Below are 26,100 nucleotides of genomic sequence, written 5' to 3' on the forward strand. Positions count from 1 at the left end.
GGATTTCCAGAGGGAAATATATCTTTAAGACTCTTGAGAAAACTCAGCACATAAGCTTACAACACGTAAGTCTCAAAGGACACTTGTACAGGACCAGAGTTTTATAAGGGAGAGCTCACAAGTAGTAAGTTGGTCTACCAAATAAATGAAGACACTGTATCCCTCCCCAGAAGACTTAGTTAACTTTGTAGACTGAGGATTCTCCATTTAACCCCCCCTTTTTGTTTAAGCACCCCTACTTACACTTTGAGAAAAGAAAAATGCTTCAGGATATATTATCTCAGTTGGCTCCTTGCCAAACTTAACCAAGAATTCTAGTACAAAATTTTTATATCTGAAATAAAGTACTCACCCTCTCTTCCCACTTTTTGTTGGTGGGCCATTTCTTCTTTCATTCCTAGGACCTGAAAAATTCCTTCCTGACTTGGGTGGACCAGTGTTTCCACGTCGATTCTGGCGATCTATTCCAGGTCTCTGACTAGAAAAACTTCTCTTTGCTATGTCTCTCTTTGGGGGGGCAACATTCTCTCCAGTCTTTACAACTGCCTGTGCATTCAAATCAGCATTTTTTTTTTCATCCCTCTCTCGCCTCTCATTGAAATCACTGCTTTCAGAAGCGGTTTCCCATTCTTCATTTGCCTGATCTGAAGAGTTCTGATTAGATAAATCTGGTGTCTTGTTCCCAGAAATATCGCCAGAAGTATTAACTGGTTCTTGAACTACATTACTAACGGTGCCACTTGTGGGCACCAGGACTTCATTTGTTTTTGAAGCAGCCTCTCTTTCTCTAAGCCGTCTAAATCGAGGAGGCTTATCCTGCCTTGGTGGTCGGGTAGGGCGTTGCCTTCGGGGCCTTTCTCTAGCTGGGTCAAATTTTCGCTCAAACTTTGGAGGCCGTTTATCTGCTGGCATAGGAATAAATTGCTCATGTCTTCTTGGTGTTTCTCCATCTTCTGGTTTAGGAGCCTCTGCTTGTCTTGGATTCCACTGATTGTCCCTATAAGCAGGTCTTCTTAAGGTAGATGGGCGTGATGGACGGCCTCCGGGGTCCCTTCCACCACGTCTGAAAGTACCCCCCCTGCCTCGTCTTGTAGGCTCTCCTTTAGGTAGGAAGCCTGGTTTAGATTTATCATCATCCCTTAAATAAGGCTTTTCTAATGGCCTGTTTTCTATTCGGACATGACTTTCAGGTTTGAAGGAAGACTGGGGCTTTATAGATTTTTTGTTTTCAGATCGATCTTCTCTTTTGGGAAGTTTGCCTTTGCTTAAACTGTCTTTGTCACTTGCACTTTCATGAACTTCACTGTCTGTGTCAGTTTCTGAACCCCGCTGCCGTCTTCTTTTGGGGACAACTTCAAAATCAGAACTCTCACTTCGTGTTTCACTTTCTTCTCGCTGTCTGAGAGGGCCTGAGGGCACATGTTCTGGTCTGGGCTTATTGTCTCTATATTGAGGATAATCTCGAGCATGTCCTCTACCACCCCGTCCACGTCCTCCATAAGAGCCTCTGTAGCTTCGACCTCTGGAGTAATATTCACCTCGTCCGCGGCCTCTGTATCCTTGATCTGGAAACCAATCTCTATCTCTAGCTTCTTTCCAATAGGTCCTAGGGGGCAAAGTGGATTCTTTTTTAACAACTGGTCTTGAGTCCTGTCGAGGTCTCTCTGTAGCAATATCTTTGCTGATAACTTTCTCAGGCTGTTTCTCTTCCTTATTGGTTGGTGCTGTAACAGTTTGTTGGTTTGCAGTTTTAACTGCAGGCTCTACCTGAATACTAGCTGCAGATTCCAAAGGCTTCTCAGTATCTTGAGAAGGCTTTTGAGCCAAAGCTGAAGTTTCTGTTGAAGAAACTTTCTCTTTTTCGGGTTCTAGTTGTATTGGTGGAACTGTCTGTGGTGGAATTGGTGCTGGAGGTGGTGGGGGAGAAGGAAGATCTTTCTTTTCTGTCTTTTCAGGTTTAACAATCTTTTCAGGAAACTTTTCAACCTTTTCTCCTTCTTTCTCTTTCCTTTGCTCTCGTTCCTCTTTCATATCTCTAAGTACAGGTTTTTTAATGGGACCTGATCTTCTCACAGGTCTATCATTACCTTCTTCCCTTCTATTGGAGGATGGTCTTGGGCCCCAGCGAGTTTCTGATTTAGATTTATATACTTTTTCTGGTTTTGGTCCTTCAGAAGATCGTATAAAGCCATCCTTTCTTGGCTTCTCCTCTGGTCTTTCTGATGACTCTTTTGTATCAAGGCATCTGCTTGTTACTTTAGGAATGCTTACAGATGATGGCTCATTTCTTTGCTCCTCTGATTTTTGTATATTGCTAGATCCATGGGAAACACTTCTTTTCCGAGCAGGCTGACTTTCTAGTGCTGAAATCCTCTCATCTGTTGGAGGTAAGGTCTTTTGATCAGGTACTTCAAAACAAGTGGACTGATTATTTGTATCAGTATGGTGAGGTCTAATGTCTTCCACAGATCTGCTTAAAAACTTATGGACTTCTGTGTCATTGGGTTGTCTGACGAAGTCGGTTTTTGAATGTGTTTCCAACTGACCATGTTCCACAGGGTAAGCAGCAGAAATTTGCTCTTGCTCCAATGCAGTTTCAGGCCTATCATGGGAGCAATTCAAAAGTTTAACTGACATAACAATGTTGCACATATGTACATATATCGAAAAATAACTAGTCCAAATTAAAATGCACAACTATGAACCTTAATCTTTGACCCTGATTAAAAATTGTAGTGCATCATTATTCACAGCAGCCAAGTGGATATGGACGAAATGTCTAGCTACAGATGATAGAATAAAGAAAATGTGGTATGCACATGAAATGGGAATATTAAATTATTACTCAGGGATATAAAAAGGAGCCATTGTCAAACTGGGTGTCAAGCTACTGAGGAGACCGAGATGGGAGAATCAAGGATTTAAGTAAGCTTGGGCAGGAATATTCTTGAGTCTTATCTCCAATTAAACAACAAAAAGGCAGAAATAGAGCTGTGGGCTCAAGTGGTATATTGTTAGCTTGGAGTTAAAAAAGTTCAGAGATAGCACCCAGGCCTTAAGTTCAAGCCCTAGAAACAAATCTCCCCACTCTCACACAGTGCTCTTGTCATTTGCCACTAAGGACAAATACCTGATGACTTCTCTACTAGAAAATATTCAAATATAGCAACAGAGAACAAAAAATAACCACCAGGGGCAGAAGATCGGTAAAAATGGTGAAAAGAAACAAAATAAGGAGTACCTTATTTTATTCCAATGTTATAAAATTTCAGTAATGAAAGATAAAGGCACAAAGCTATTATAAAACATTGGACTTATATTGGAAACTCACAATTTAAACTTTATAGAGTAGACATAATGCTACCTGTTTTAAAAAAACTCATTCATCAAGATGCACTGTACACATAAGCTGACATGTTGAATGGTAGCCCCTTTATACAACTACTTAAATAAAATCTAATAAAAGAATATACCTTTACCAAGAAAAGACTATAACTTCCACTTGGAATACAAGTCTGTCTGTCCCAATTACATGTTATTACTAAACAATGTACTTTTTGACCATTTCTTTCTACTGGAAGAACTGTTATCAACATTTTCACTAGGTTGGATAAGCATGGTAAGTACAAATAAACTTCTTTACACATAATCTACAATACAATTTGTTTTGAACATTTAATGCTAAATTTCTGCATCTAGTTCATAAAAAAGCTTAAATCTACAAAGAAATTTTATTTTATTTTATTTATTTTGGCCAGTCCTGGGGCTTGGACTCAGGGCCTGAGCACTGTCCCTGGCTTCTTTTTGCTCAAGGCTAACACTCTGCCACTTGAGCCACAGCACCACTTCTGGCTGTTTTCTGTATATGTGGTGCTGGGGAATCGAACCCAGGGCCTCATGTATACGAGGCAAGCACTCTTGCCACTAGGCCATATCCCCAGCCCCTACACAGAAATTTTAAAAAGGAAGGAAAATAATGTGTCCAAAGACAAAAATGAAGAAACTAAATAGAAGAAATTAGTTATGGATCAGAAGGATCTTTAAGGTCAGCATTTCCTTTTGTTAACCACAATATTCCATTTAGTCTATTAATAAATTTTTCTTTAATAATCTTTTATCTATTTATAACCTTGTATCTTCAGGTTCTTCAGGAGCCTTTGGAGTAGTTGCCTGCTGAGGCTCAGCATGAGGATAGGGTTCTGACCCCCACATCATACGAGGCTCAGAAAGAGAAATTGCATGATCTCTTGCAGATCGAGCTATATGTTCAAATGACTCGGAACTGTTTGGTGACCCTTCCATCTGGTCTCTTCTCATTAATGGCTTAGTAGGAATCATTCCTGTAACAGAGTTTACAGAGAGATCAGTCAAAAGAATTATGGACAAACAGCCATCACTAATTATTTGGAATTTTTAGTTTTTTTTTTTAATCTGAGTAAAAATAAACAAAGGTTGATGGGAAATTATATGAAAGCTGTCTGAGCTACTCAGGAGGCTGTGATCTGAGGATTACAATTACAGTTCAAATACAAGCTTGAGACTCGTCTCAACAAACAAAAAGCTTGAAGTTGTGGCTTCAGTGGTAGAGCACTAGTCTGGAGCAAAAAAGCTCAAGGACAGAGCTTAGATTCTGAGTTGAAGCCCCAGGACTGACATCAAAAACAAAACAAAACAACAAAAACCTGTTCTGGGAATTTGATTTTATTAATGCTCTGAAAATACTGAAACCACAACAGCCTATTTTTACTTTCAAGGGGAAAAAAATAGTCATTAAAACATACCAAGCACTGTATCTCTAAGCATGTTAATATTAAATATCAGAATTATAGCAACAGAGTAATTTTCCAGAGAAAACTATTTGCAATAGCAATTCCATTACATAAATCAATATTCTATTTAATATGCCATTTTAATAATATATCAGGATGATTCTTTTTTAGGAGTATGGTGGGATGGGAACAAAGAGGGTCTTGCTATGTAACCTAGTCTGGCCACAAACTTCTGCTTCAGTTTCCAGAGTGCTAGGATTGTGCCTGGTTCAAGTTGATTATTGGTCAGCTTGTTATGACATTTAATTTTCCTCAGTGACGTTCTGATAATAGATGATCTGGGTTTATTCTAATGAGTTCCATAAAGATACTAATTATGTTGGCTATCTTATGAATAAATTCAGTTAGGCTGGTAAAAAATATGAGGATTTAAAAAGGTGGTATAAAGCTGAGAGCTGGTGGCTCTTGCCTGTAAAAATAGATAAAATTCAAATAATTAACTACTAAAGGAATGGCAAACTGAAATGGCAGACTACTTCCTTAACACCCAAGTTTCTGAGCTCAAATCTCAGTACCACTGGGGGATGAGGGGCGGATGAGGGGGATTTAAACTAAAACCATTTTAGCCAACTGTAGGCATTTAGAAGACATAGAATAATTGCCATTTAAAAAATTTAAACAGGCTGGGAATGTGGCTTAGTGGTACAAGTGCTTGCCTTGCATGCATGAAGCACTGGGTTCCTCAGTACCACATACATGAAAAAAGCTGGAAATAGTGCTGTGGCTCAAGTGGTAGAATGTTAGCCTTAGGTAAAAGAAGCTCAAGGACAGTGCCCAGGCCCTGAGAAAAAAAGTATTCATAAAACAAAAGGAACTAGGTATTTTGGTCTTGTCATTCAGCTGATATAAGTACCTGTATTTTTTATTTTTGGGCTGAGTTATATTATCAAAATCTAGAGTTCCCATAAGATTACAATTCTAAAAGTGAGACTAAAATTGAGGGAAGGGCAAGAAAACATGGATTCTCTTCTACCAAACTGAGAAAGGCTTAACAAGTCAATTTTAACTAACCAGGATGAATGGGTGGTATATCCATAGCAGGTCTTCCAGACATCATCCGAGGATCCATGTAGGACTGCATCATCAGCCACCGTGGATCAAAACCCATGGGGGCCAAATGTTGTGGGTGAGGTTGCATGGGCTGGTAAAGAGGTCTGTGTGGTGGAGGAGGGACGGCACTACTAGATGGTTGTGAAGGAACAGTTTGTGGAAGTACACCCTGCTGCTGCTGTTGCTGCCATTGCTGTTGTTTCATTTGTTCCTGAATAAATAAAAGATCTCACATGTTGGGATTCTAGTAAAACATCATGAATTAATACAATCAACTACATCATAAACAATGGCCTTTTTGAATCCACAAGGGAAAAGACAATAATGAAAGGTGGCCAGGTGAAAAGACCAAAAGAACAGGTTACAAAATTTCATCTTACACTAGGGAATCATTCTTAAAATTGAAAGATAGCATCTATAGAGCCTATGAAACAATAAGCCTTTTCAATCTCAAATATTCACATTAAAAACCTTTTTGTACCTGCTGCCTTTGGAATCTTGGTGGTAATGATTTCTGAAACTGTTTGAAATAACCAGATAGTACAGCAGGGCGGGGTTGAGATCCTGATTCAGGTTCTGATTCATGTGCCACTTGAGTGCTCTCCTTGTCACTGCGATTGCTGTCTTGTTGAGTGAAAATTGGCTCCCCTTCTGTTTGAGCAAAAGGTGAAAATACTGTCAAAATGTATTAATTTAACGCTCAGAATGAAGTACAAAAGAATTTACAATACTTCAAAACAGGGGCTGGGAATATGGTCTAGTGGCAAGAGTGCTTGCTTCATATACATGAAGCCCTGGGTTCAATTCCCCAGCACCACATATACAGAAAACAGCCAGAAGTGGCGCTGTGGCTCAAGAGGCAGAGTGCTAGCCTTGAGCAAAAAGAAGCCAGGGACAGTGCTCAGTCCCTGAGTCCAAGCCCCAGGACTGGCAAAATAAATAAATAAAATAAAATAAAATAAAATATGCCAAAAATTAAAAAAAATAGTCCATAAAATACTTAAAACATTCCTTTATATTTTAATATTGGAAGTCATAGATAATTTTACAAAACCTTAGATTTCCACAAAACTGGATTCTAAGAGATCACAGTACAAAATACTGCATTGCACGCAAATATTTATGTAGTTTCTATTGTCCATTTATTTCTATAAATATCAATGAAAACTTAAGTGTCAATATTTAGAACCTATACGAAAACTGGCTTATAAATACTTAAAGGAACAAATGATGACTATTTATAAAAAAAACCAAAAACCTTAAGAAAGAAATATGAAGGGGCTGGGAATATGGCCTAGTAGTAAAGTCCTTGCCTCGTGTACATGAAAAGCCCTGGGTTCGATTCCTCAGCACCACATACATAGAAAAAGCCAAAAGTGGCGCTGTGGCTCAAGTGGTAAAGTGCTAGCCTTGAGCAAAAAGAAGCTAGGGACAGTGCTCAGGCCCTGCGTTCAAGCCCCAGGACTGGCAAAAAACAAAACAGGCAAAAAGGGGGAAAAAAGAGTAAATATGAAGGCAACAGATGAATCATTCAGTTAGTATTCAATTATTGTGTACCAAAAGGAGAACGAGACGTGCATATGCATATTACAAGTTTTTATACTAATAAAAACTAGTTATAATTCTAGAGAATACCATGTCAACAATTATAAAAAACATTTCAAATTCTTTTTTCAGATGACTAGGGATGTTAATAGGAAATTTATTTTTGCAAATGCAAAAATATTGTAAAGAATCATAAACATTTATTTTTTGCATTATATTTAATATCATGAATGTTGAAAAAAAGGATAATAAAGAGTTGGTAAAAGACATAGTAATGTAGGATCTTTAATTAAAAATCAAATAGATGCCCCCAAATGGAAAGCTAGCTAAAATTAAACTGCAATGAAAGACTATATAAAATGTATAGAAGGGGCTGGAGGCAAAGCTCAAGAGGTAGAGCCATTACCCAGAAAAAGTGTTATGCTCCCATCCTAGTACAGAGGTATAGTGATGGTGATGAAAGTACAGTTATTAAAGACAATTAAAGTTATTTATACAGATGTTACCATCCAAAAGTCAAATTAATCAAGGTAATACATGTATTCAGTGGCAGTATTACAATTAAAACATGAATTTCCTTTTTAATGCAGTCTTCTCATTACTAAATCAAGATTCCCAAAGGCTGATTAAAGAATTCAAATATTGAAGTATAACAATGTTACCAATTTCTGTTGTGCTGCATTTCATTTTGCTTTTTCAGTTCTGAGAGAAATTTTCTTACACTTTTATAGGCTTAATCATATAAATGGTAAGAAAAAGTCAACATTAATATAGAAATCTATTTCCAATTAAAAACACAGGGTGGGCACTAGTAGTCATGCCTATAATCCCTGGTACTTGGGAGGTAGAGACTGCAAAAATTATAGCCTTGAGTAAAAAATTATTCAAAAATCAAACAAAAATAGTTGGTATCACCATATTTATGGTAGGAAATAAAGCCAGGCTGGAGGATGGGAAGAGGAGAGCACCAGGGTGAAGGAGAAGTCAAGACCAAGTAAGTGGCATAGTATCTGCTTAGCAAGTATGAAGTCATGAGTCCAAAGTCCAGTATTGCCCCTCCAGATACAAATGAAATAAAATAAAATTTATTTCTATTGTCTCAAGCTACCCATTAGAAATTGGCTTCATTGCAATTAGTCATGGTGTTTTTTTTTAAATTTAATCTTTTATATTTTATTCTCCCCCCCACACTTTATTGTCAAAGTGAAGTACAGAGGGGCTACAATTTCATATAAAGCAGTGAGTACATTTCTTGTTCAATTTGTTACCTCCTCCTTCATGCCATGGTTTTATACTACATTTCTCTATTATGACTTTTAACAAGTATAAGCGACTGCTTAGAAGCTAGTATATTTAAAACAGTAAAAAAGCCAAATCTAAACTGGTGTAGTCATTTGATTATGAGCATGGGATGTTTTTATGAAAGGCAGTTCAAATTTAAAGTTATGAATCAAAACCACTAACTTTTTGTAAGGTTAATGTCTTAGGGAAAAAAAACACCTAAGAGGAAAATGAATACATCAGACTATGAAATGGATTATATTCTGCAGACAAAATAAAATTGAAGCTTATTTCACAACTTCAAGAAACACTACATGTGTTTGTTCATATGTATAACTAGAAGACACGGCTCTCTTATTTTTTAATACCAGTGGTATCTGAAAAGTTACTTGTTTATATTAAACACATACAAACACCCATGGTTGAACTAATTATACATTTTTAAAGTTTATGTAAGAACAAACAAGATAGGTTGGATATAGCTCAATGGTAAAGTGTTTGTCTAGCATGCACAAGGCCTTTTTCTTTTCTTTTTTTTCCAACAGTTTTATTCTGCTTTAGAATAAAAACCTTGCTTCAATATCGTAAGGTGCACTGCAGGTACGCCATGCTTCCTGCTGTTACCCAGACAACAAATGCCCCAGCCAGTGACCAGAGGGCTTGGGGAGACAAGGCCTTTCTCAATCCAAGCAATGTAACAAAACAAAAACAATGAATAAACTATAGTACCTTTATTAGAGCTGTTTTCACTTTCTTGTTTTTCTGCCACAGGTTCTAAAGGAGATTCTTTGGGTTCAATTTTTTCCTCCAGCTTCTCCCTTTCCTTCTTCAACTCACTCTCCTTTTCCTGTTCTTTATTCTTTTGTAGTTCTTTCTCCTTTTCCCTCTGTTGTTCTAACTCTTTCTCTTTTTCTTGCTTACTTTCCTTCTCCATTTCTCTTTGTTTTTCCTGCTCTTTCTCCAGCTCTTTCTCCTTTTCCTGCTGCCTTTCCTTTTCCCTCTCCCTTTCTCGCTCCTGTTCTTGTTCTTTTACAAGTTCTTTCTCACGCTCCCTTTCTTTTTCTCGCTCCTTTTCTCTAATTTCTTCTGGAGATGGTTGCTTTTCCACTATGCCAAGCTTCTCATCTAACCGTTTCAATTTCTCTGCACAAGCTGCCTTTCTTTGTTCCTCCATTCTCCGCTCTTCTTCTTCACGTCGTTTACGAGCACGTTCCACTGCTGCAGAAACTTCAGACTGTTGTTTTCGTCTTTGCTTCCATATTTCGTCTTCATCAGGTACTTGTTGCTTGGGAGGAAAAGAGCCTGGTCTTCCAGATACTGGCTGTCGATCTGGAGGTGGATGCTGAAACATTCACATTTTAGATGAGTATGACAAATTCTGACCATTCCTGGCTATCACAGAAATGGAAAAGTATGAAGGAAAAATGTACAGATAAAGGATATTTAGGAGTGCAAGCACGTTAGCAGCTGCAAAAATATTCAGGATGGCAGCACATGAGATCTGGCAAGATCAATATGCAACAATGGGGAAGAATCAGATAAAGATGCAAATTAAAAAGATGGAGATAGCATTGCCAGTAACACCAAAAAGGAAATCAACATACATAGAGACAATTCTATATTTAGACTGAAAGATCATGAAAATATATCTAAAACTATTACTTGAAATACATTTTTCTCTTAAATAACATAAACTAGACTTTTAAAAACCTTACCTGCTGGGCAAGCAATTTTGGAGGCGGTGGTAGGTGTGAAGATGGTCCACGTTCCTATTGAAAATAATGGAATTTAATGTAACAATTCTGGCCTGGATAAGATATACCTTTTTTTTTTTTTTTTTTTTTCCTGGCCAGTCCTGGGCCTGAGCACTGTCTCTGAATTCTTTTTGCTCAAGGCTACCACTCTGCCACTTAAGCCACAGCGCCACTTTTGGCCATTTTCTGTATATGTGGTGTTGGGGAATTGAACCCAGGTCCTCATGTATACGAGGCAAGCACTCTTGCCACTAGGCCATATCCCTAGACCGAGATATACCTTTAATCATGATATTTTTAAAAAGTGTAAGCACAATTCTCTTCATATTTTTCATTTCTAAGGTTTTTTTTTTTGGCCTGTCCTGGGCCTTGGACTCAGGGCCTGAGCACTGTCCCTGGCTTCTTTATTGCTCAAGGCTAGCACTCTGCCACTTGAGCCACAGCGCCACTTCTGGCCGTTTTCCGTATATGTGGTGCTGGGGAATCGAACCCAGGGCCTCATGCATACGAGGCAAGCTCTCTCGCCACTCGGCCATATCCCTAGCCCCTATTTTTCATTTCTAATACCAAATTAAAATGAGTTTTCTGAAGAAACATGTAAAATGTATGAGACCCAAACATAAAAACACCAGACAAGTTCTATGTAGAATTCTCATTCCTAAGTATGTTAGTAAGTCATATAAAACAATACTTTAACACTATTTAAAAAATCCTCCTTTAATAGGGTTCCTTAAGTTTGTACTTCAATGATACACTAATGCTTTTGGAATAAAATCCAAACTTTTATAGCATTCTGTTGTTCTTTGACAGTACTGGAAATGAACATAGGCCCCTGCACATAGTGGCCAAACTTAATACCACAGAATAGTATTCATTTACATAACTCAGTTCCAACAAATGGTTCTTTTAGATAGTAGTTTGATGTGGGACATAGATAAGAAAGCTAAGTATTTCTTGTTTTGTTTTTTTTTTTGCCAGTCCTGGGGCTTGAACTTAGGGCCTGACAACTGTCCCTGGCTTCCTTTTTGCTCAAGGCTAGCACTCTACCACTTACCACAGGGCCCCTTCCGGCCTTTTCTATATATGTGGTGCTGAGGAATAGAACCCAGGGCTTCATGTATATGAGGCGAGCACTTTATCACTAGGCCATATCCCCAGCCCCCTAAGTATTTCTTAAATGTGACTTACTTTCTTCTTTACTCTTCCTAAAACATGAAATCACACTCTTACCTTTGTTTACTGGTTAATTACTACTTTTAAGAACTGGATCAGGGGCTGGGAATATGGCCTAGTGGCAAGAGTGCTTGCCTCGTATACATTAAGCTCTGGGTTCGATTCCTCAGCACCACATATATAGAAAATGGCCAGAAGTGGCGCTGTGGCTCAAGTGGCAGAGTGCTAGCCTTGAGCAAAAAGAGGTCAGGGACAAGTGCTCAGGCCCAAAGTTCAAGGCCCAGGACTGGCAAAAAAAAAAAAAAAAAAAAAAAAAAAGAACTGGCTCAGGTATGAAGTCCGTTGCAAAAGCCTTTGAACTATGTCTTTAGGACATCACATTGTGAACTCCACCTTATCATGTATCATATTGCATGCATTAAGTATACTCATGGTTATTAGCTGTTCTTTATCCTTTTAGACACTGTCAGCTACCTTCTTTTAGCTTCCTCGAAGGATATATTATACTTGTTTTGCACAAACCCAAAAAATATATGCCAACTATGTTACGATTCCTTAAGGAGAGTTAAACTTTCAATCTTGAAGGTATGCCTTCATTTCCAGTTCCTGCTAACCTTTATAGTAACATAAATATAATCAAATATACTTGTTCCCCACATTACCCCTTCTCAACAATGATCCAGGCCTCTTTCTTCAATGTACATTACCAGTAGATGTCATTTACCTACAAACACAGCATACCATCTCACACATAGGCCCAACTACATAGTGCACTATATTTAGTAATTGATAAATGTTCACTTTTGCTTTAGAAAAACAGTATTATCCTTCCACTTTGAAGTATCTAACAAGAAAAAAAGGAAACCTTTAGCTTCTGCTTGGTAATTTTAGCCACTATTTAATATAATAAAATGTGAGATCCAGGACACTTAAAAATCAAGTCCCCATTCTGTAAGTCTCATTCCAACTCTAGATAACAAAACTAATTCACCCACATAATCAGTAATGATGGAGCTCAGCAAACCTGATTAAATGTAGGTCCTTTCCCATAAGGTCCTTTTGCCACTGGCAGCTGAGCAGGCATCTGGGAAGGTGATTTTGCATTGTTAACTTCTTCTGCTTCTTTCCGGTTTTCAGTGTTTTCAGAAGCTTTTGAAGTTTGATCTTCACTGAAGAATCAAAGAGCAAAAGAGTTAAGAAAGTAAGAGTGAAGGATGATGTAAGCAAATACATTTTTTCTAGGAAAAAAAAGTTTCTCTATGGTCCTGGGGACAAAAACATATCAAAGAATGAGATGGGTGTGGCTTAGTGACATTACTCATACCTGGTTCAAAGGAATACAAGCCCCATCATTTAAGTAATATTAACTGTTTTCTATTTATTTACTGATGAGACAATATAAACCAAAGTATAGTTTTAAAAAATCTGAACAAATCATAGAAATCTTATATCAAAAAGCCATGTCTGAGTAACTATACCAACACATGTATCCTGAGTATTTTAAAAGGACAATCGATCAGGTGCTGGTGGCTCATGTCTGTAATTCTAGCTACTCAGGAGGCTGAAATCTGAGGACTGCACTTTGAAGTAAGCCCAGGCAGGAAAGTCCACAAGACTTTCATCTCTAATAAATTACTCTGAAGTGGTGCTGTAGCTCAAGTGTAGCAAAGAGAAGCTCAGGGGCAGCATCCAAGCCCACAGTTTAAGCTCCATGGCTGGCAGAGAAAAAAAAAAAAAGCATCACTTTTTTGATGCATAACCCATATGTTGCTTACTCTTATGATCCTAAAAAAAGGGCAGAAAATACAAAACTTTTCTAATGTCCTATTGCTAAGTTTAAAAAACCAAGGAGAGACTATTAGAGAGTGCACCACCATGTTCTACAATAGTTTTGAAAAATGTTGTATCTATGCAGCAAAGTCAATTTGAATGTTAAAAAAAGTCAAATATGCTATAAATCAACTGTACAACTCATGGTGGGGGAGGGAAATGAGGAGGGGGGAAATGAAGAAGGTGCACACAGCCTTATGTATGAAACTATAACCCCTGTGCACATCACTTTGACAACAAAGAAATACATTCTCTTAAAAAGTCAAGAAAGGGCTGAGAATATGGCCTAGTGGTAGAAAGCTTGCTTAGCATGCATGAAGCCCTGGGTTCAATTCCTCAGCACCACATATACAGAAAAGGCTGAAAGTGGTGCTGTGGCTCAAGTGGTAGAGTGCTAGCCTTGAGCAAAAAGAAGCCAGGGACAGTGCTCAGGCCATGAGTTCAAGCCCCAGGACTGGCAAAAAAAAAAGAAAAAAGAAAAAAAAAGAAAAATCCAAGAAGGTGAAGCAGTTATAGTAATCCAAGAAATTTTTCTCCAATTTTTCAAATATAGGTCATCCATGTAAAAATTTAAAATGGTCTGATACCTTATATGAAAATATCGCCAGTCAAATGTCAAGAACCTAAATAGCCTTTATAAAATGTTCTTTCCTTTGAAAATTCCACATTAATTACACTTCATTCGCTGTACGGTATCAAATCTTATTACTTTCCTAATGCAGTAAAAACTCCTTGAAGAATGAAGGCATTCTATTTCTTGAGTTGTTCTATGAACAATTCCATATTGGTATCAGTAAAAAGCATCACAACAATTTACCTGCTATTCTCTTTAGGACTGCTACTTCCTTGTTCATCATCATCACTGAAATTCAGTTGTTCTGTATAATCGACTTCCATCTGAGCACCTGTTAAATCAAGGAAAACTCAGACTGACTGCTTAAAATCAACAATTTAAAACACTTAACTAATTTTGCATCTTACCTGCCCAACCTTCATCAGCTTCAGCATCTAGGTTATCAAACTTATCAAGTTCTTTCAGTTCTGATGCACTAAGGATGGATGGGCGTTCAGGCTCAGAGGCCCATGAAGGAGGAGGGCCTCTTCCTCGAAGTCCTCTAATGAATGAGAAGGCATTGTGGAAAAAGATGATGTCTTAATTATACAATATCAGGCGAAAGTTTAAAGACAAAAACAGTATTTAAGAAATTAGTAATGGTGCACAAATGTAATAATGTGTAATTCTTTTTTTTGGCCAGTCCTGGGCCTTGGACTCGGCCTGAGCACTGTCCCTGGCTTCTTCCCACTCAAGGCTAGCACTCTGCCACCTGAGCCACAGCGCCCCTTCTGGCCGTTTTCCATATATGTGGTGCTGGGGAATCGAACCGAGAGCTTCATGTGTAGGCTTGCCACTAGGCCATATTCCCAGCCCAATAATGTGTAATTCTTATGTAAATGATAGCTATTAAGTTTTAAAAACTCATATAGACTCAAAAATGAAATGTGCTAAAGGCCAACATTAAACTGAACTTCAAAATATAAAACTATAATAAAGAAAATTACCACTAAGAAGATTTTCAAAGCTGGGCACTGGTGGCTCAGACCTATAATCTTATTTATCTGCTCAGGAGGATGAGATCTGAGGACCAAGGTTCAAAGCCAGTCTGGGCAAGGAATGAGACATCTTATTTCCAATTAATCACCAAAAGCCAGAAGTGGGACTATGGCTTAAGTGGTAGAGCACTAACCTTAAGCTTAAAAAAAATAAAAAAAACCAACAACAAAAACCCCACAACAACCTCCCCCACCCCAGCAGCTTGGGGACAATGGCCTTCAGTTTAAGCTCCAGGCCTAGCACAAAAGAAAAAAATAAAGAAAAAAAGATGTTCAAGGTGGGTAGGTACTGGTGGTGCTCATGCCTGCAATTCTAGGAGGCTGAGGTCTAGAGAATCATAGTTCAAAGCCAGCCTAGGCAGGACTATTATCCCTAAAAACAACCAGCCAAAACCAGGGATAAACTGGCTCAAGTGAGTGTCAGTTGAGCAAGCAAACTTGAGGCTCTGAGCTCAAACCACATACTGTAAAAGAACACTACCACCACCCAAAATAAAGCCCAAGTCTTTTGTTCAGGGAAAAAGGAAAGAGAAAGGGAGGTAGGGAAGAAAAAAAATAGTGCCATCAACTTTAGGACAGATTTTTTTTTAAAAAATAGTACTTGGGTTTTGCACTCTGGTCCCTGCACTTGTTAAACATACATTCTTATCATAAAGCCACATCTCTAGTCCTGATTTTTATTGTGATTTTTCAAATAGGGCCTCTCTTCCTTCTCCTGGACAGGACCCACTTATGTTAGGCTTCAAAGTAGCTAGGACGACTGGCTCTTGAAACTGCATTCATATCTTCCTTGAGAAGGTTTCTTCACAACTTTTTTTCTCCTGGCCTATGCAGGCCTGGAACTGTATCTAAACAATCTCAGCCTCTCGAGTACCTAGGGATTACAATCTTAAACCACCAGTGGTTGGTAACAAAGTTCTTCAAAATTAAACTTCTTAAACAGTGAGGCTTTATCACTATACAATATAAACAGCAACTACACTCATGAGAACACAAAAGTAATTCATCACAATCCATACAACATTCAGAAAGTTAAATGAAGCATATATAAGTCTTCTAGACTTTTGTTGTTGTTTTAGTGGTACTAGGGATTGAACCTGGGGCCTTGCCTTTGCTAGATGGGACTTTACCACTGAGCAACATCTATCGCCCAGACTTTTGTGCAATAGTCTTACTTGTTTGTTTCAGATAAAGAAGGTGGGAACCGCATGGGACCATGTAGAGGAGGATATGCCATTCTTGGGTACTGCTGAAACATCTGAGTGAAGAAAAAATTAAATTTAATTACTGGTAAAACATTTTCAATTTGACTAGTTGTGAAATTATAACTTGTAGAATTAGTGACAAAAATATTAACATTTCGTTTTATTTACTAGGTAAAGACAACCTCCTACACAAAACCAAGCAGTTTACAAGACCACTACCTCCTAAGTACTAAGATTTCAGGCTTCATACCTGTCCTTATGTACTTTTTCTTTTTTAAAATTGTTATTACAGAGGTGATGTACACAGGGGTTACGAGTCAGGTAATAAGTACATTTCCTTTCATACCAGTGTCATCTGTTCCCTCATTCTCTCCCAAATCCTCCCTCCCATCTCCACTCTCAAGTTGTATAGTTCACTTTTATTAATGTTCAGTATACTCCAGTGCCATCCCCACCCCCTCCCACATATATACATGTGCACACACCATATATAAATAACAGAAGTCTTTTGCTTCCATATCTTAGGAATGTTTCAGTATGTATATTATTTTACATAAATATGAAGCAGTGCTCTCCTAAGACTATCCTCTTTTGGTTTAATTGTATGTATATAGAATCCGGTGTAATTTGTCATATCGCAGCCTGTTTTAAATCTAACTTCCATATATCAGAGAGAACAAGTGCTGTTTGTCTGATTTTGGCTTACCTCACTCAACATGATTTGTTCTAGTTTCTATACATTTCTCTGTGAATGCCATTATTTGATCCTTTCTAATGGCTGTGCAAAATTCCATTGTATATAGGTACCACATTTTTTTTTTTTTTGATCCACTCATCTACAGTGGGCCACCTGGGCTGGGTCCTTATCTGGGCTATTGTGAATAGTGAAGCAATGAACATGGCTGTGCAGGTGTCCTTACATATCCTGGCTCATGATGTTCAGAGTAGATGCCCTGGAGTGTGGTATGGCTGGGTCCTAGGGAAGATCTATGTTTAGTTTTTTCAGGAACCTCCAGACTGCTTTCCAAAGTGGTTGTACTACTTCACATCCCACCACCAGTGCAGTGGGGTTCTTTTTCCTCACATTCCCTGCCAGCATTTGTTGTTGTCTGAATTCAAAATGTTCAATCTTACTGGGGTGAAATAGAATCTCAGTTGTTTTGATTTGCATTTCCTTTATGGCCTGGGATGATGAGCATTTCCTCATTTGTTTCTGTACCATTCTTTCCTCTTACTCTGAGAAGTCTCCCCTTAGCTCCCTTGTCCATTTAGTGATTGGTTTATTAAGTTTGGGAGGGGTTAGATTCTTGAGCTCCTTGTATAGACTGGATATTAGGCCTCTGTCTGATGTATTGCTGGTAAAGATATTTTCCTCAATTGGTTGGCTATCTTTCTAGCTTAGTAATATGTCCTTAGCTGTGCAGAAACTAGTCTCACTTGTCACACCTCTCTTCTATCTGTTGTGCCTCTGGGACTCTATTCAAGAAGTTCCTGCCTATGCCTACAAGATCTAATGTCTCTTACTCTCTCATGCAGTACTTTTAGAGTTTTGAGTCTGAGATTGAGGAATTATTTTCTTTACAGATGTGTTAATGGCATATATTTACCCCTGAAAATCCTTAAAAAATACAAGGTAAACGACCTATAAATGAAAGAATATACCTACTTTTTTTAGTGTTCTATAATGATGTAAGGAAACTTACTCTATTTCATAGCTATTCAAAATGTCTAATACGAGGGATGGGGAGAACAATACAAGGGGTGACACTGACCAAGATGCACTGTACTTACAAACTAGCATGCTGAATTGAAACTTTTGTCCAACTAAAGATAATCTTAAAATTTGAACAAAATTTCTATAATCAGAAGTAAAAAAATTATCCAGACATAGCAGCACACACAGCACTCAGGAAGCTGAGGTGTAAGGACTTCAAGTTCAAGGCTAGCCTGGGCTATACAGTAAGACACTGTCTCAAAACAAATGCACAGTGACAGAACAAAACAAAACCTAACTTTCAAATTAAAGTAAACTCTTGGCTCTTTTTTGTGCCAAGAAACCTCCCTTTAGCAATCTGTTAGTCTTGTAGACTTCTTCTCAGAGAAATGTTTTATATTCATTATCTATAGTCCACAATAATTAAAAAATAACTATACTAAACCTATTGCCATAAAACTTTTTAAAAACATAAGTTTGTGATACATGTTGCTTTATTAAGCCACAAAACAGTCTACGTGTGGGATCATTCATGTTTTGAAGAAATGTTGAATATGAGGTTAAAATACCTGTTATTTCTATTACGGATACACGTGTACTGATAATATTGTTTACTATGCTCACATTTTAAAAATGTTAATTTTCAGTTAGGTATTAATAAGACAGACTTAAACCTGCCAATTGCCCCCCAATAGCATTGACTAGCATACTTACATAAGGAGGCATCATAGCTCTGTACTGGGAAGCAAGGGCAGGCTGCTGTCCATTGAGTTTAGCCTGTGGAGGACCACAAGCTATTCTCTTTTCCACAACCTTCAGGATGTCATTTTGTTCTGATGGTATAGCTGGGTTTTCATCCTGGGTAAGGAGTTTTTCATCCTGATCAGATGAACTGGCAGATTTACCACCATCTCTCCAACAAGCAACATCTGGTGTGGAGAGAAAAAAAGAATAAGAAATTATTTGAACAGGAATACTGAAAGCAACTTAAGCACATTTCAAGAAAATAAAGCAAAGCAGCAAGATGAAGCAGCAGGGCTAGTTTATTTAATGACACTGACTAATGCTAATAAGAGTAGTGGATTCCAAAACAGACTAAAACTATGCAATGACACCAAAGTTTGATAGATTAAAATCACTGTTCTCATTTGATTCACATGTTACATGATCATGTTTCAGGACAGGACAACTGAGCTTGCTGAAGGAAAGGAAGGTGAGATTTTCCAATCCAGAAGCATTGATAGTGCTCTCATCTGTCTGCTTTTCACTCAACTCCTGCTATTCCCAAGTGTCCAGATGAGTAAATTTAGTAACATCTGGCTTAACCAAATAAAATCACTATGTGGTATTATTACAAAGAAGCCCCATATGGTAGTCAACCTCCTCCAAGATGGCTTAAATGGCTTCTACCCCAAACTCATTTTGTGTAGGTCCCTCTCACAGTATATCAGGGTTGATCCATAAACTTGTATCCCTTTCAAAATTAGGTTACCCAAAATGGCGGGATTCTTTTGGTGTTTGGGATGTCTGTCTCTCTTCACTTATTTTGGGGAAGCTGTGTTATCAACAGCCCCAGTTAAAGGGGGCTCTAGGTAATACCCAAAAGCTATACAAGTGATAGGAAGTACATCTCCATTCAAGGCAGTCTTAGCTCACAGCTTTCAACCTGTAAGAATCTGTCAGCCATAACGTATAAATTACTCTTCAATTAATGATCCTTAGATGCTGTGGAAAAATGTCCTGTATCACCAAATGTTTCATGAAGCAAGATAGCTTAATAGTGAAAACTTATTAATGAACAAGAAAACTATAAGTTGATACAACTACTTTTATATATACTCACTGACATTATGAAGACTTAATATGATTTATTCATGATCTATGCATATTTCATAAGTAAAGAAATGTGAAATGTAGCAAGTCACTAGAAATACATTTATAAACAGAAAAACCTATTCATGTGTATAGATAAGGAATTTTGAGAAATTCGGTAATGATCTGTATTTATGTTTTTAGTTTTTACTTTGCAATGCACACAATTCCTGCACTATCCAAAATGTTTCCTTGTTTAGTTTTCACTCAGAAAGCAAGGAATCACTCAATACTAATAATAGAGAAATGGTCAATGAACATAATTTGTAAGTGGTTTTTCATGGAGATTGTTCAAAAACAGTGCTGTAAAAAAGGATTGAATATATATGGCTAGCTACAAGAGTGTATCCTGTTATCCCATTATTGCAGCACTTAGGAAGCTGAGGTAGGATAAAACAATCAGATATAATCATACGCAAACGTTACCTGAACATTTCAGTAAAATGTTTTGTTTTAAATTCTAGGTAAAAAGCCCCAAATTTCCAGCAAGATCTCAAGTCACAGTGATACTTTCAGTACAAAAACGTCCTCAAAGGTGGTACCGGTGGCTCAGACCTGTAATCCTAGCTATTCAGGACACTGAGAGCAGAGGATCATGGTCTGAAGCCAGCTCAGTAGAAAAGTTCATGAAACTCTTCAGTTTATCACCAAAATGCCTCAAGTTGGAGCTATGGCTCAAGTGATAGAATGTTAAGCCTTGAGGAAAAGGAGGTCAGGAACAGTGCACAGGCTCTGAGTTCAAGCCTCAGGACATGGACATGGAGACAGACAGACAGACACACACACACACACGACAAAGCAACAAACAACATACTCAAGTGGCAGGTGTAGTAGTAGTAGTCGTCATTGTTGTCTATTTGTACTAAGCAGATCACATAATCCAAGAACATTTATGAGGTACATCCAAGATAAAACAGTATGATTTTATTCTGCAGTTTTAAAAGGTAGGTAGAAAGTACATGCTTACTTGGTGGTCGTAAACTGGGTCCAGGTCCATAGTTGTCATCATTTGCTTCCTTTTCTTTTTTTTCTTGGTCTCCAGCTGCTTGCAGGCTAGGAAATTCCTGCTGAAATTGACTGTTCACCTGGATACCTATAGATTTTTTTCAAAAACATATTAAAGGCAACTTTTATACTAACAGTAATTCAAATAGCCCTCCCAGGATAGTTTCTTGCATCTTTCTTATAAATTATTCCTTATTTCAATAGTGTTCATATCCATAAAAAAATTTTATCTCAAATCTTTGCAAAGTTATTGAACAGCCATGAGGAGATAAAAACCTAAGGAACCTAGCAGATATATACCAGAGAATATTTATATTCAAAATGATCAGTTTTGCTTTTTTTTTCTTTTATTATGATTCTTTGACACCCCAGTACAAGTCAAATTCCTTTATTCAAAGGTTAACAAGATGTTAGCAAGACGTTAACAAAATGTTAAAAAGACAGCTCATGCCTGTAATCCTAGCTACTCAGGAGCCAGAAATCTGAGGACTGTGGTTCAAAGCCAGCCTGGGCAGGAAAGTCTATGACTCTTATCTCCAATCAAACACAGAAAATGCTGGAAATGGTGTTGTGGCTCAAATGGTAGAGTACTAGCCTTGAGCAAAAGGAGCCCAGCGACAGTGCCTAGGCCCACAGTTTAAGCCTCAAGACTAGCAAAACAAAACAAAAAATAATAATTAATTTAAATTGTATTACTGAAATAGTCTTGTATTGGCAGTTGGAAATGTTCTAAATTTATCAGAGAAACTACTTGTATTTTTCACTGCTAACCTTTTCACCCCCACTTAGGTACTTAATTCTATTTTATAGAGTATGTTTTGCAAGCAAGAAAATTAAATTTCACCATTCCCAGGAGGCAGGCATCTTCATTCTCTAGCTCTTCCACTCAAGACAGAATGTTTGAAATAGGAGAGAGCTTGAGATTACAGACAGAAGTGAACATGATTTTGAATAATCAGTACAATGGATGGTTACTTGTATGTGTCAAAGTATTGATAGTATGGCTTTCTCTTGTTAGGTAGGAATGAAGATAATAAGAAACAGATTAAGAAAGCAAAAGACAATTTAAAGACTCCCTTTTTAAGCATCCTCACTGGATCATGCATGCCTCTTAAAAACTAGCTCAAGACATTTTTTAAAGATCCATTTTAATAATCTGAATGTTAAACTGAAATCCCTTTATATAATTACTTTAAGATAAAGATCTGAATATATTTGTTGATAATGCTTTTTAACACCTAGTCTTCTGCATGGCTGTTCAGTAACTATCAAACCTAACCATATTCCCAGCTAATGTCCACTTACCATCTCCTTGCCCACCTTGCTTGTTACTGGCCCATGATTTTGGAGCAGGAGCTACTTCTGGGGGAGCTGTTACCCCAGGTTTTGGCTGTGCTGGTGATACTTCTGGTGCTCTTTAAAAAAATGTGAATCCATTATTTCAGATATTACATATATAAGTAAAATAAAATCACTATCATACATAAGGTAAATTTGTGTGCTAAATATTTGAACTACAGATTTACTCATAGATGGTTTCTCTCTGCAACATCCTTTTAAAATCATAGTTATTTTTGTTCCCATTTGTCTCTACCATTGAATAATGGTAAAAATGACAGCTTTGTTTTCTATTCTGTTGAATTTTTATTGATAAAATGTGTATGTTTTGAAGTAAACACCAATAAAAATATAAGTTTATAAAAATATAAATTACACATATATAAAAATACATGTGTATATACATATATAAATACAATCTATACAATAAGCCAGGGGATAAGGCTAGGCAAGCTCTCCACTTGGCATCACTGCACTTATTTTTTTATTTTTATTTTTTTGGCCAGTCCTGGGCCTTGGACTCAGGGCCTGAGCACTGTCCCTGGCTTCTTTTTGCTCAAGGATAGCACTCTGCCACTTGAGCCACAGCGCCACTTCTGGCCATTTTCTGTATACGTGGTGCTGGGGAACCAAACCCTGGGCTTCATGTATACAAGGCAAGCACTCTTGCCACTAGGCCATATCCCCAGCCCCGAATCACTGCACTTATTACTATAAAATAATTCAAAATTCAGAGAATATAGTCCACAAACTTAAGCTCTATAAGCAGGGCAGGAATCTGATAATATATATAAGCTCTCAAACCCCATCAAGTATCCAACTACTACTATTTAGCTGGGTCAGGTAAAAGTCCAGCACAAAGCTTGACCAAGAGTAAATATTTGAATGAATAATGATTAAGACACACACTACAAAAATGATTTCAGCTTTCTTGCTCTTTGTTCAATAAAGAGCATTTAAATGTTTCATGTACTAAGCAGACAGAATTCTTTAGCATCAATAAATTTAGGTTAACAGAATTGTTTCATATTAGAAAAAGAACCAGGCATCAAAACTCATCTGATTTGATGAGGAGAACTTGATGTAGGCTATGATAATTTTTCCATGACAAATAAGAGACATTACTACTAGACAAAAGGGAAAAATGAACCAAAAAGTACTAAGCACCAGAGACTTTAAAAGGGCATGAAATATTTAAGATAAAAAGTACATTTAGCATGTAGCAGGAAACCTAAGTTCCCCACCAAGAAAGAAAAGGGTTTCACTCCTTAACAGACTTACTTTTCTTCTTCATGTTGCTCCTGTTTTGATGCCCATCCAGTGCCATCTTTAGGCACAATGTTCACATTAGGATCATTGCCTTTGTTTTCTGCTTTTAGACTTGGGAGGTTAGCTGGTGGAGGCATACGCCGTGAAATACCAACTTTTCCAAGACTTTGTAACCCATGTCGAGCTGCAACTAAAAGATCAGTAACATCAATTTTCTTAGAACATCTATTTTATGTTTTATTCTTCAAATTATATGTATATAACAGTAAGAATTAACAGAATCTTTGAATAACTATTCCTAATACTAAGACAAGGATTTGTAGACTCAGCTTACAAACCCATGACACAATTCAAAGTGAAAACACTTATTCACATCTCTTGAAAACTGTATGCCTTCATAAAAAGGCCAGTGTAAACAAGGCTGAATTCCCCCCCTCCCTGACTTCTAGTAAGTAGCTCCAGACTGCCATTTACAGTAATAAAACAAAAGCACAGAAAAACATTAAATGCCATTTGATTTTACTCACCTGTAGTTTTCTGAGTTTCTAATGATTTTCCCTTGTAAGTGTTAAATAAACTGAGTGTTGCATACTTTTTCCCATCCTTTGCTTTTGTGCTCTGGCCTGACTTCTCCGACATTTCGGTGGAAACTCATCGAGTCCAAAACCTCCTGACACACCCCTTAAAATCAGTCTTCAATAGGTACATAAGAAAAATAAGAAGAAAAATTTTAGAATCAGCCACTAAAAACTTGGTGTACTCATGTTAACAGAATTTCACTATTTCATCAATCTCTTTAGAATGTGCCAAAGTTAATAAAAATAAACAGCCAAACACTTGAATATATTATTTATGGTTTGCAATCACTTAATGCCATCACAGAGAATGTTAAATGAATGTTTCAAATATAGAGAATCTGTGGAAATTACCTACTTAAAAAAGATAAATACATCTTAAGAGGCTTGTAATGACTGACACCATCAGCCCACATACATATATACAATCCATATAATTAGACTTTTATCATTCCCTTAAGTGTACCCTAATCTTGGAGATGCATCCCAACACCTAAAACTAGTCTATTAATAAGTAGGAGAAAGACATTTATCTTCTATACTACTTCCTATAACCTAAACATTTGTTCTGGAGGTTACAGTTGAAATTAAGTAGCTAATTTAACCACAGAAAGCATCAGTAAAGACAATGACAATAGTATGACTTCCACATATACATTAAAAAAAAAAGTACAAGCCACATGTCAGAGAACAGGTCCTAAAACTCAGGGACCTTGTGCATACTAACTAGGCAAGTGCTTTACTGTTGAGTTACACCCCCATCACACACACATACACACACACACACACACACACACGCCTCTCTACACATAGTTGTTTTTTTTTCCCTTAAAGTTTGGCCCAGGGCTTGAAATCAGAGTGCTGTCCCTAAGTACTAAGGAGGCTGAAATTTGAGGATTACAAGTTTGAAGCTAGCTCAAGCAAGAAAGTCTATGAGACTTATTTCTAACCACCAAAAAGCTGGAAGTGGAGCTGTGTCTAGTAGTAGAGTATTAGCCTTGAGGAAAAACAACAACAGAAAGTCTCAGGGACAGTACTCCAAGGCCTTGAGTTCAAGCCTTAGGACAGGTGTGCACATATACATGTGCAAGCGCTTTAAGTTCAAAATTTTAGTTCACCAATAAGAATCCTATACTAATATATTGCCAATTTACTGTCATGTTTAATTATATTTTCAGGGGTAACATCATTTGAAGAGACGTACTCCCAGAATCTAGCCTATTAATAAAGTTCTCACAAACAGCATGAAAAAGAGTAATTATACTGACAAAAAAAAAAAAAAGACAGCAAATATTCACTATATGTCAAAATTCAAAGAGGTCTTTTGCTAGGTCAAAAAAAAAAAAGGAACTAATGCATCAAGAAAAAGTCAACTTTGCTCTTTAACCCTCTCTACTAACCCTCATTTGATGGTTAATAAGTAAAAAATTTTCAATATCAGACCTCTTACAATACCACTACTCAAGCAACAATCTTGGAGCATATCCTTCCTTCCTTCTCTGTTACCCAAGAGACAATCACAGTACAACTTCCTAGGAGCAAATCTGTAAGACCACTTGCATCTATACCTATCCTTTTTCTCTTCCACCAATTGCTACAGTGGTTATCAGTATCCATCTCAGGAGTTTTGATTTTAATTAGAACACAGACATCTATTCATATCAAAGTTTGAAAAACCAAGCAGAAGAAGAAAATGGCAGTTAAAGCATTGACAGGGAATATAAATACATGATAAGATGTACATTCCTTACCACAGTCTGACCCACTCAAGAAGCATAAACATTAAACCTCAAATAACTTACCACAAAACTACGAAGTAGATGTACTACAATACTCAATTTCATACCTAAGAAAAATTCAAAATAAGGTATCGGGTTCAGCTTGTCCACTTCCTTACATTAGGTAAACATCACACAATTTAAATAGTTACATAATATCTGCTTTAACTATAAGCTGTCATAAAACTAGCCTTAATTTCCCTAATTTTAAATGTAAGCCAATTAATACCAATCCTCAAATTCTTCCCTAAATTGGAAGTACAGGTATACA

The 26,100-nt window shown here is 37.3% G+C and overlaps 1 protein-coding gene across 15 annotated transcripts in view; it reads right to left on the minus strand.

Annotated features, from left to right (window-relative positions):
• Positions 1 to 26,100, minus strand: part of Prrc2c (proline rich coiled-coil 2C) — an 82,203-nt gene that overhangs the window by 35,040 nt on the left and 21,063 nt on the right. For 9 of the 15 annotated variants that reach the window (XM_048358297.1, XM_048358290.1, XM_048358295.1 and 6 more), the window contains exons 2-16: positions 24,004 to 24,169; positions 23,489 to 23,660; positions 22,175 to 22,284; positions 20,832 to 20,957; positions 18,707 to 18,921; positions 16,249 to 16,331; positions 14,444 to 14,577; positions 14,280 to 14,367; positions 12,657 to 12,801; positions 10,421 to 10,474; positions 9,435 to 10,047; positions 6,361 to 6,530; positions 5,841 to 6,090; positions 4,130 to 4,340; positions 353 to 2,602 (exon numbers count right to left, since the gene is read on the minus strand). In XM_048358297.1, coding sequence (XP_048214254.1) covers positions 353 to 2,602; positions 4,130 to 4,340; positions 5,841 to 6,090; positions 6,361 to 6,530; positions 9,435 to 10,047; positions 10,421 to 10,474; positions 12,657 to 12,801; positions 14,280 to 14,367; positions 14,444 to 14,577; positions 16,249 to 16,331; positions 18,707 to 18,921; positions 20,832 to 20,957; positions 22,175 to 22,284; positions 23,489 to 23,660; positions 24,004 to 24,115 — 4,733 coding nt within the window. In that variant the 5' untranslated portion in view covers positions 24,116 to 24,169. Of the gene's footprint in view, positions 1 to 352; positions 2,603 to 4,129; positions 4,341 to 5,840; positions 6,091 to 6,360; positions 6,531 to 9,434; positions 10,048 to 10,420; positions 10,475 to 12,656; positions 12,802 to 14,279; positions 14,368 to 14,443; positions 14,578 to 16,248; positions 16,332 to 18,706; positions 18,922 to 20,831; positions 20,958 to 22,174; positions 22,285 to 23,488; positions 23,667 to 24,003; positions 24,170 to 26,100 lie in introns of those variants that run through there. The other 6 variants (XM_048358296.1, XM_048358289.1, XM_048358303.1 and 3 more) reach the window with 4 other exon arrangements.

The sequence above is a fragment of the Perognathus longimembris genome, chromosome 11 (genome assembly GCF_023159225.1).
Source record: "Perognathus longimembris pacificus isolate PPM17 chromosome 11, ASM2315922v1, whole genome shotgun sequence".
Lineage (NCBI taxonomy): Eukaryota > Metazoa > Chordata > Mammalia > Rodentia > Heteromyidae > Perognathus > Perognathus longimembris.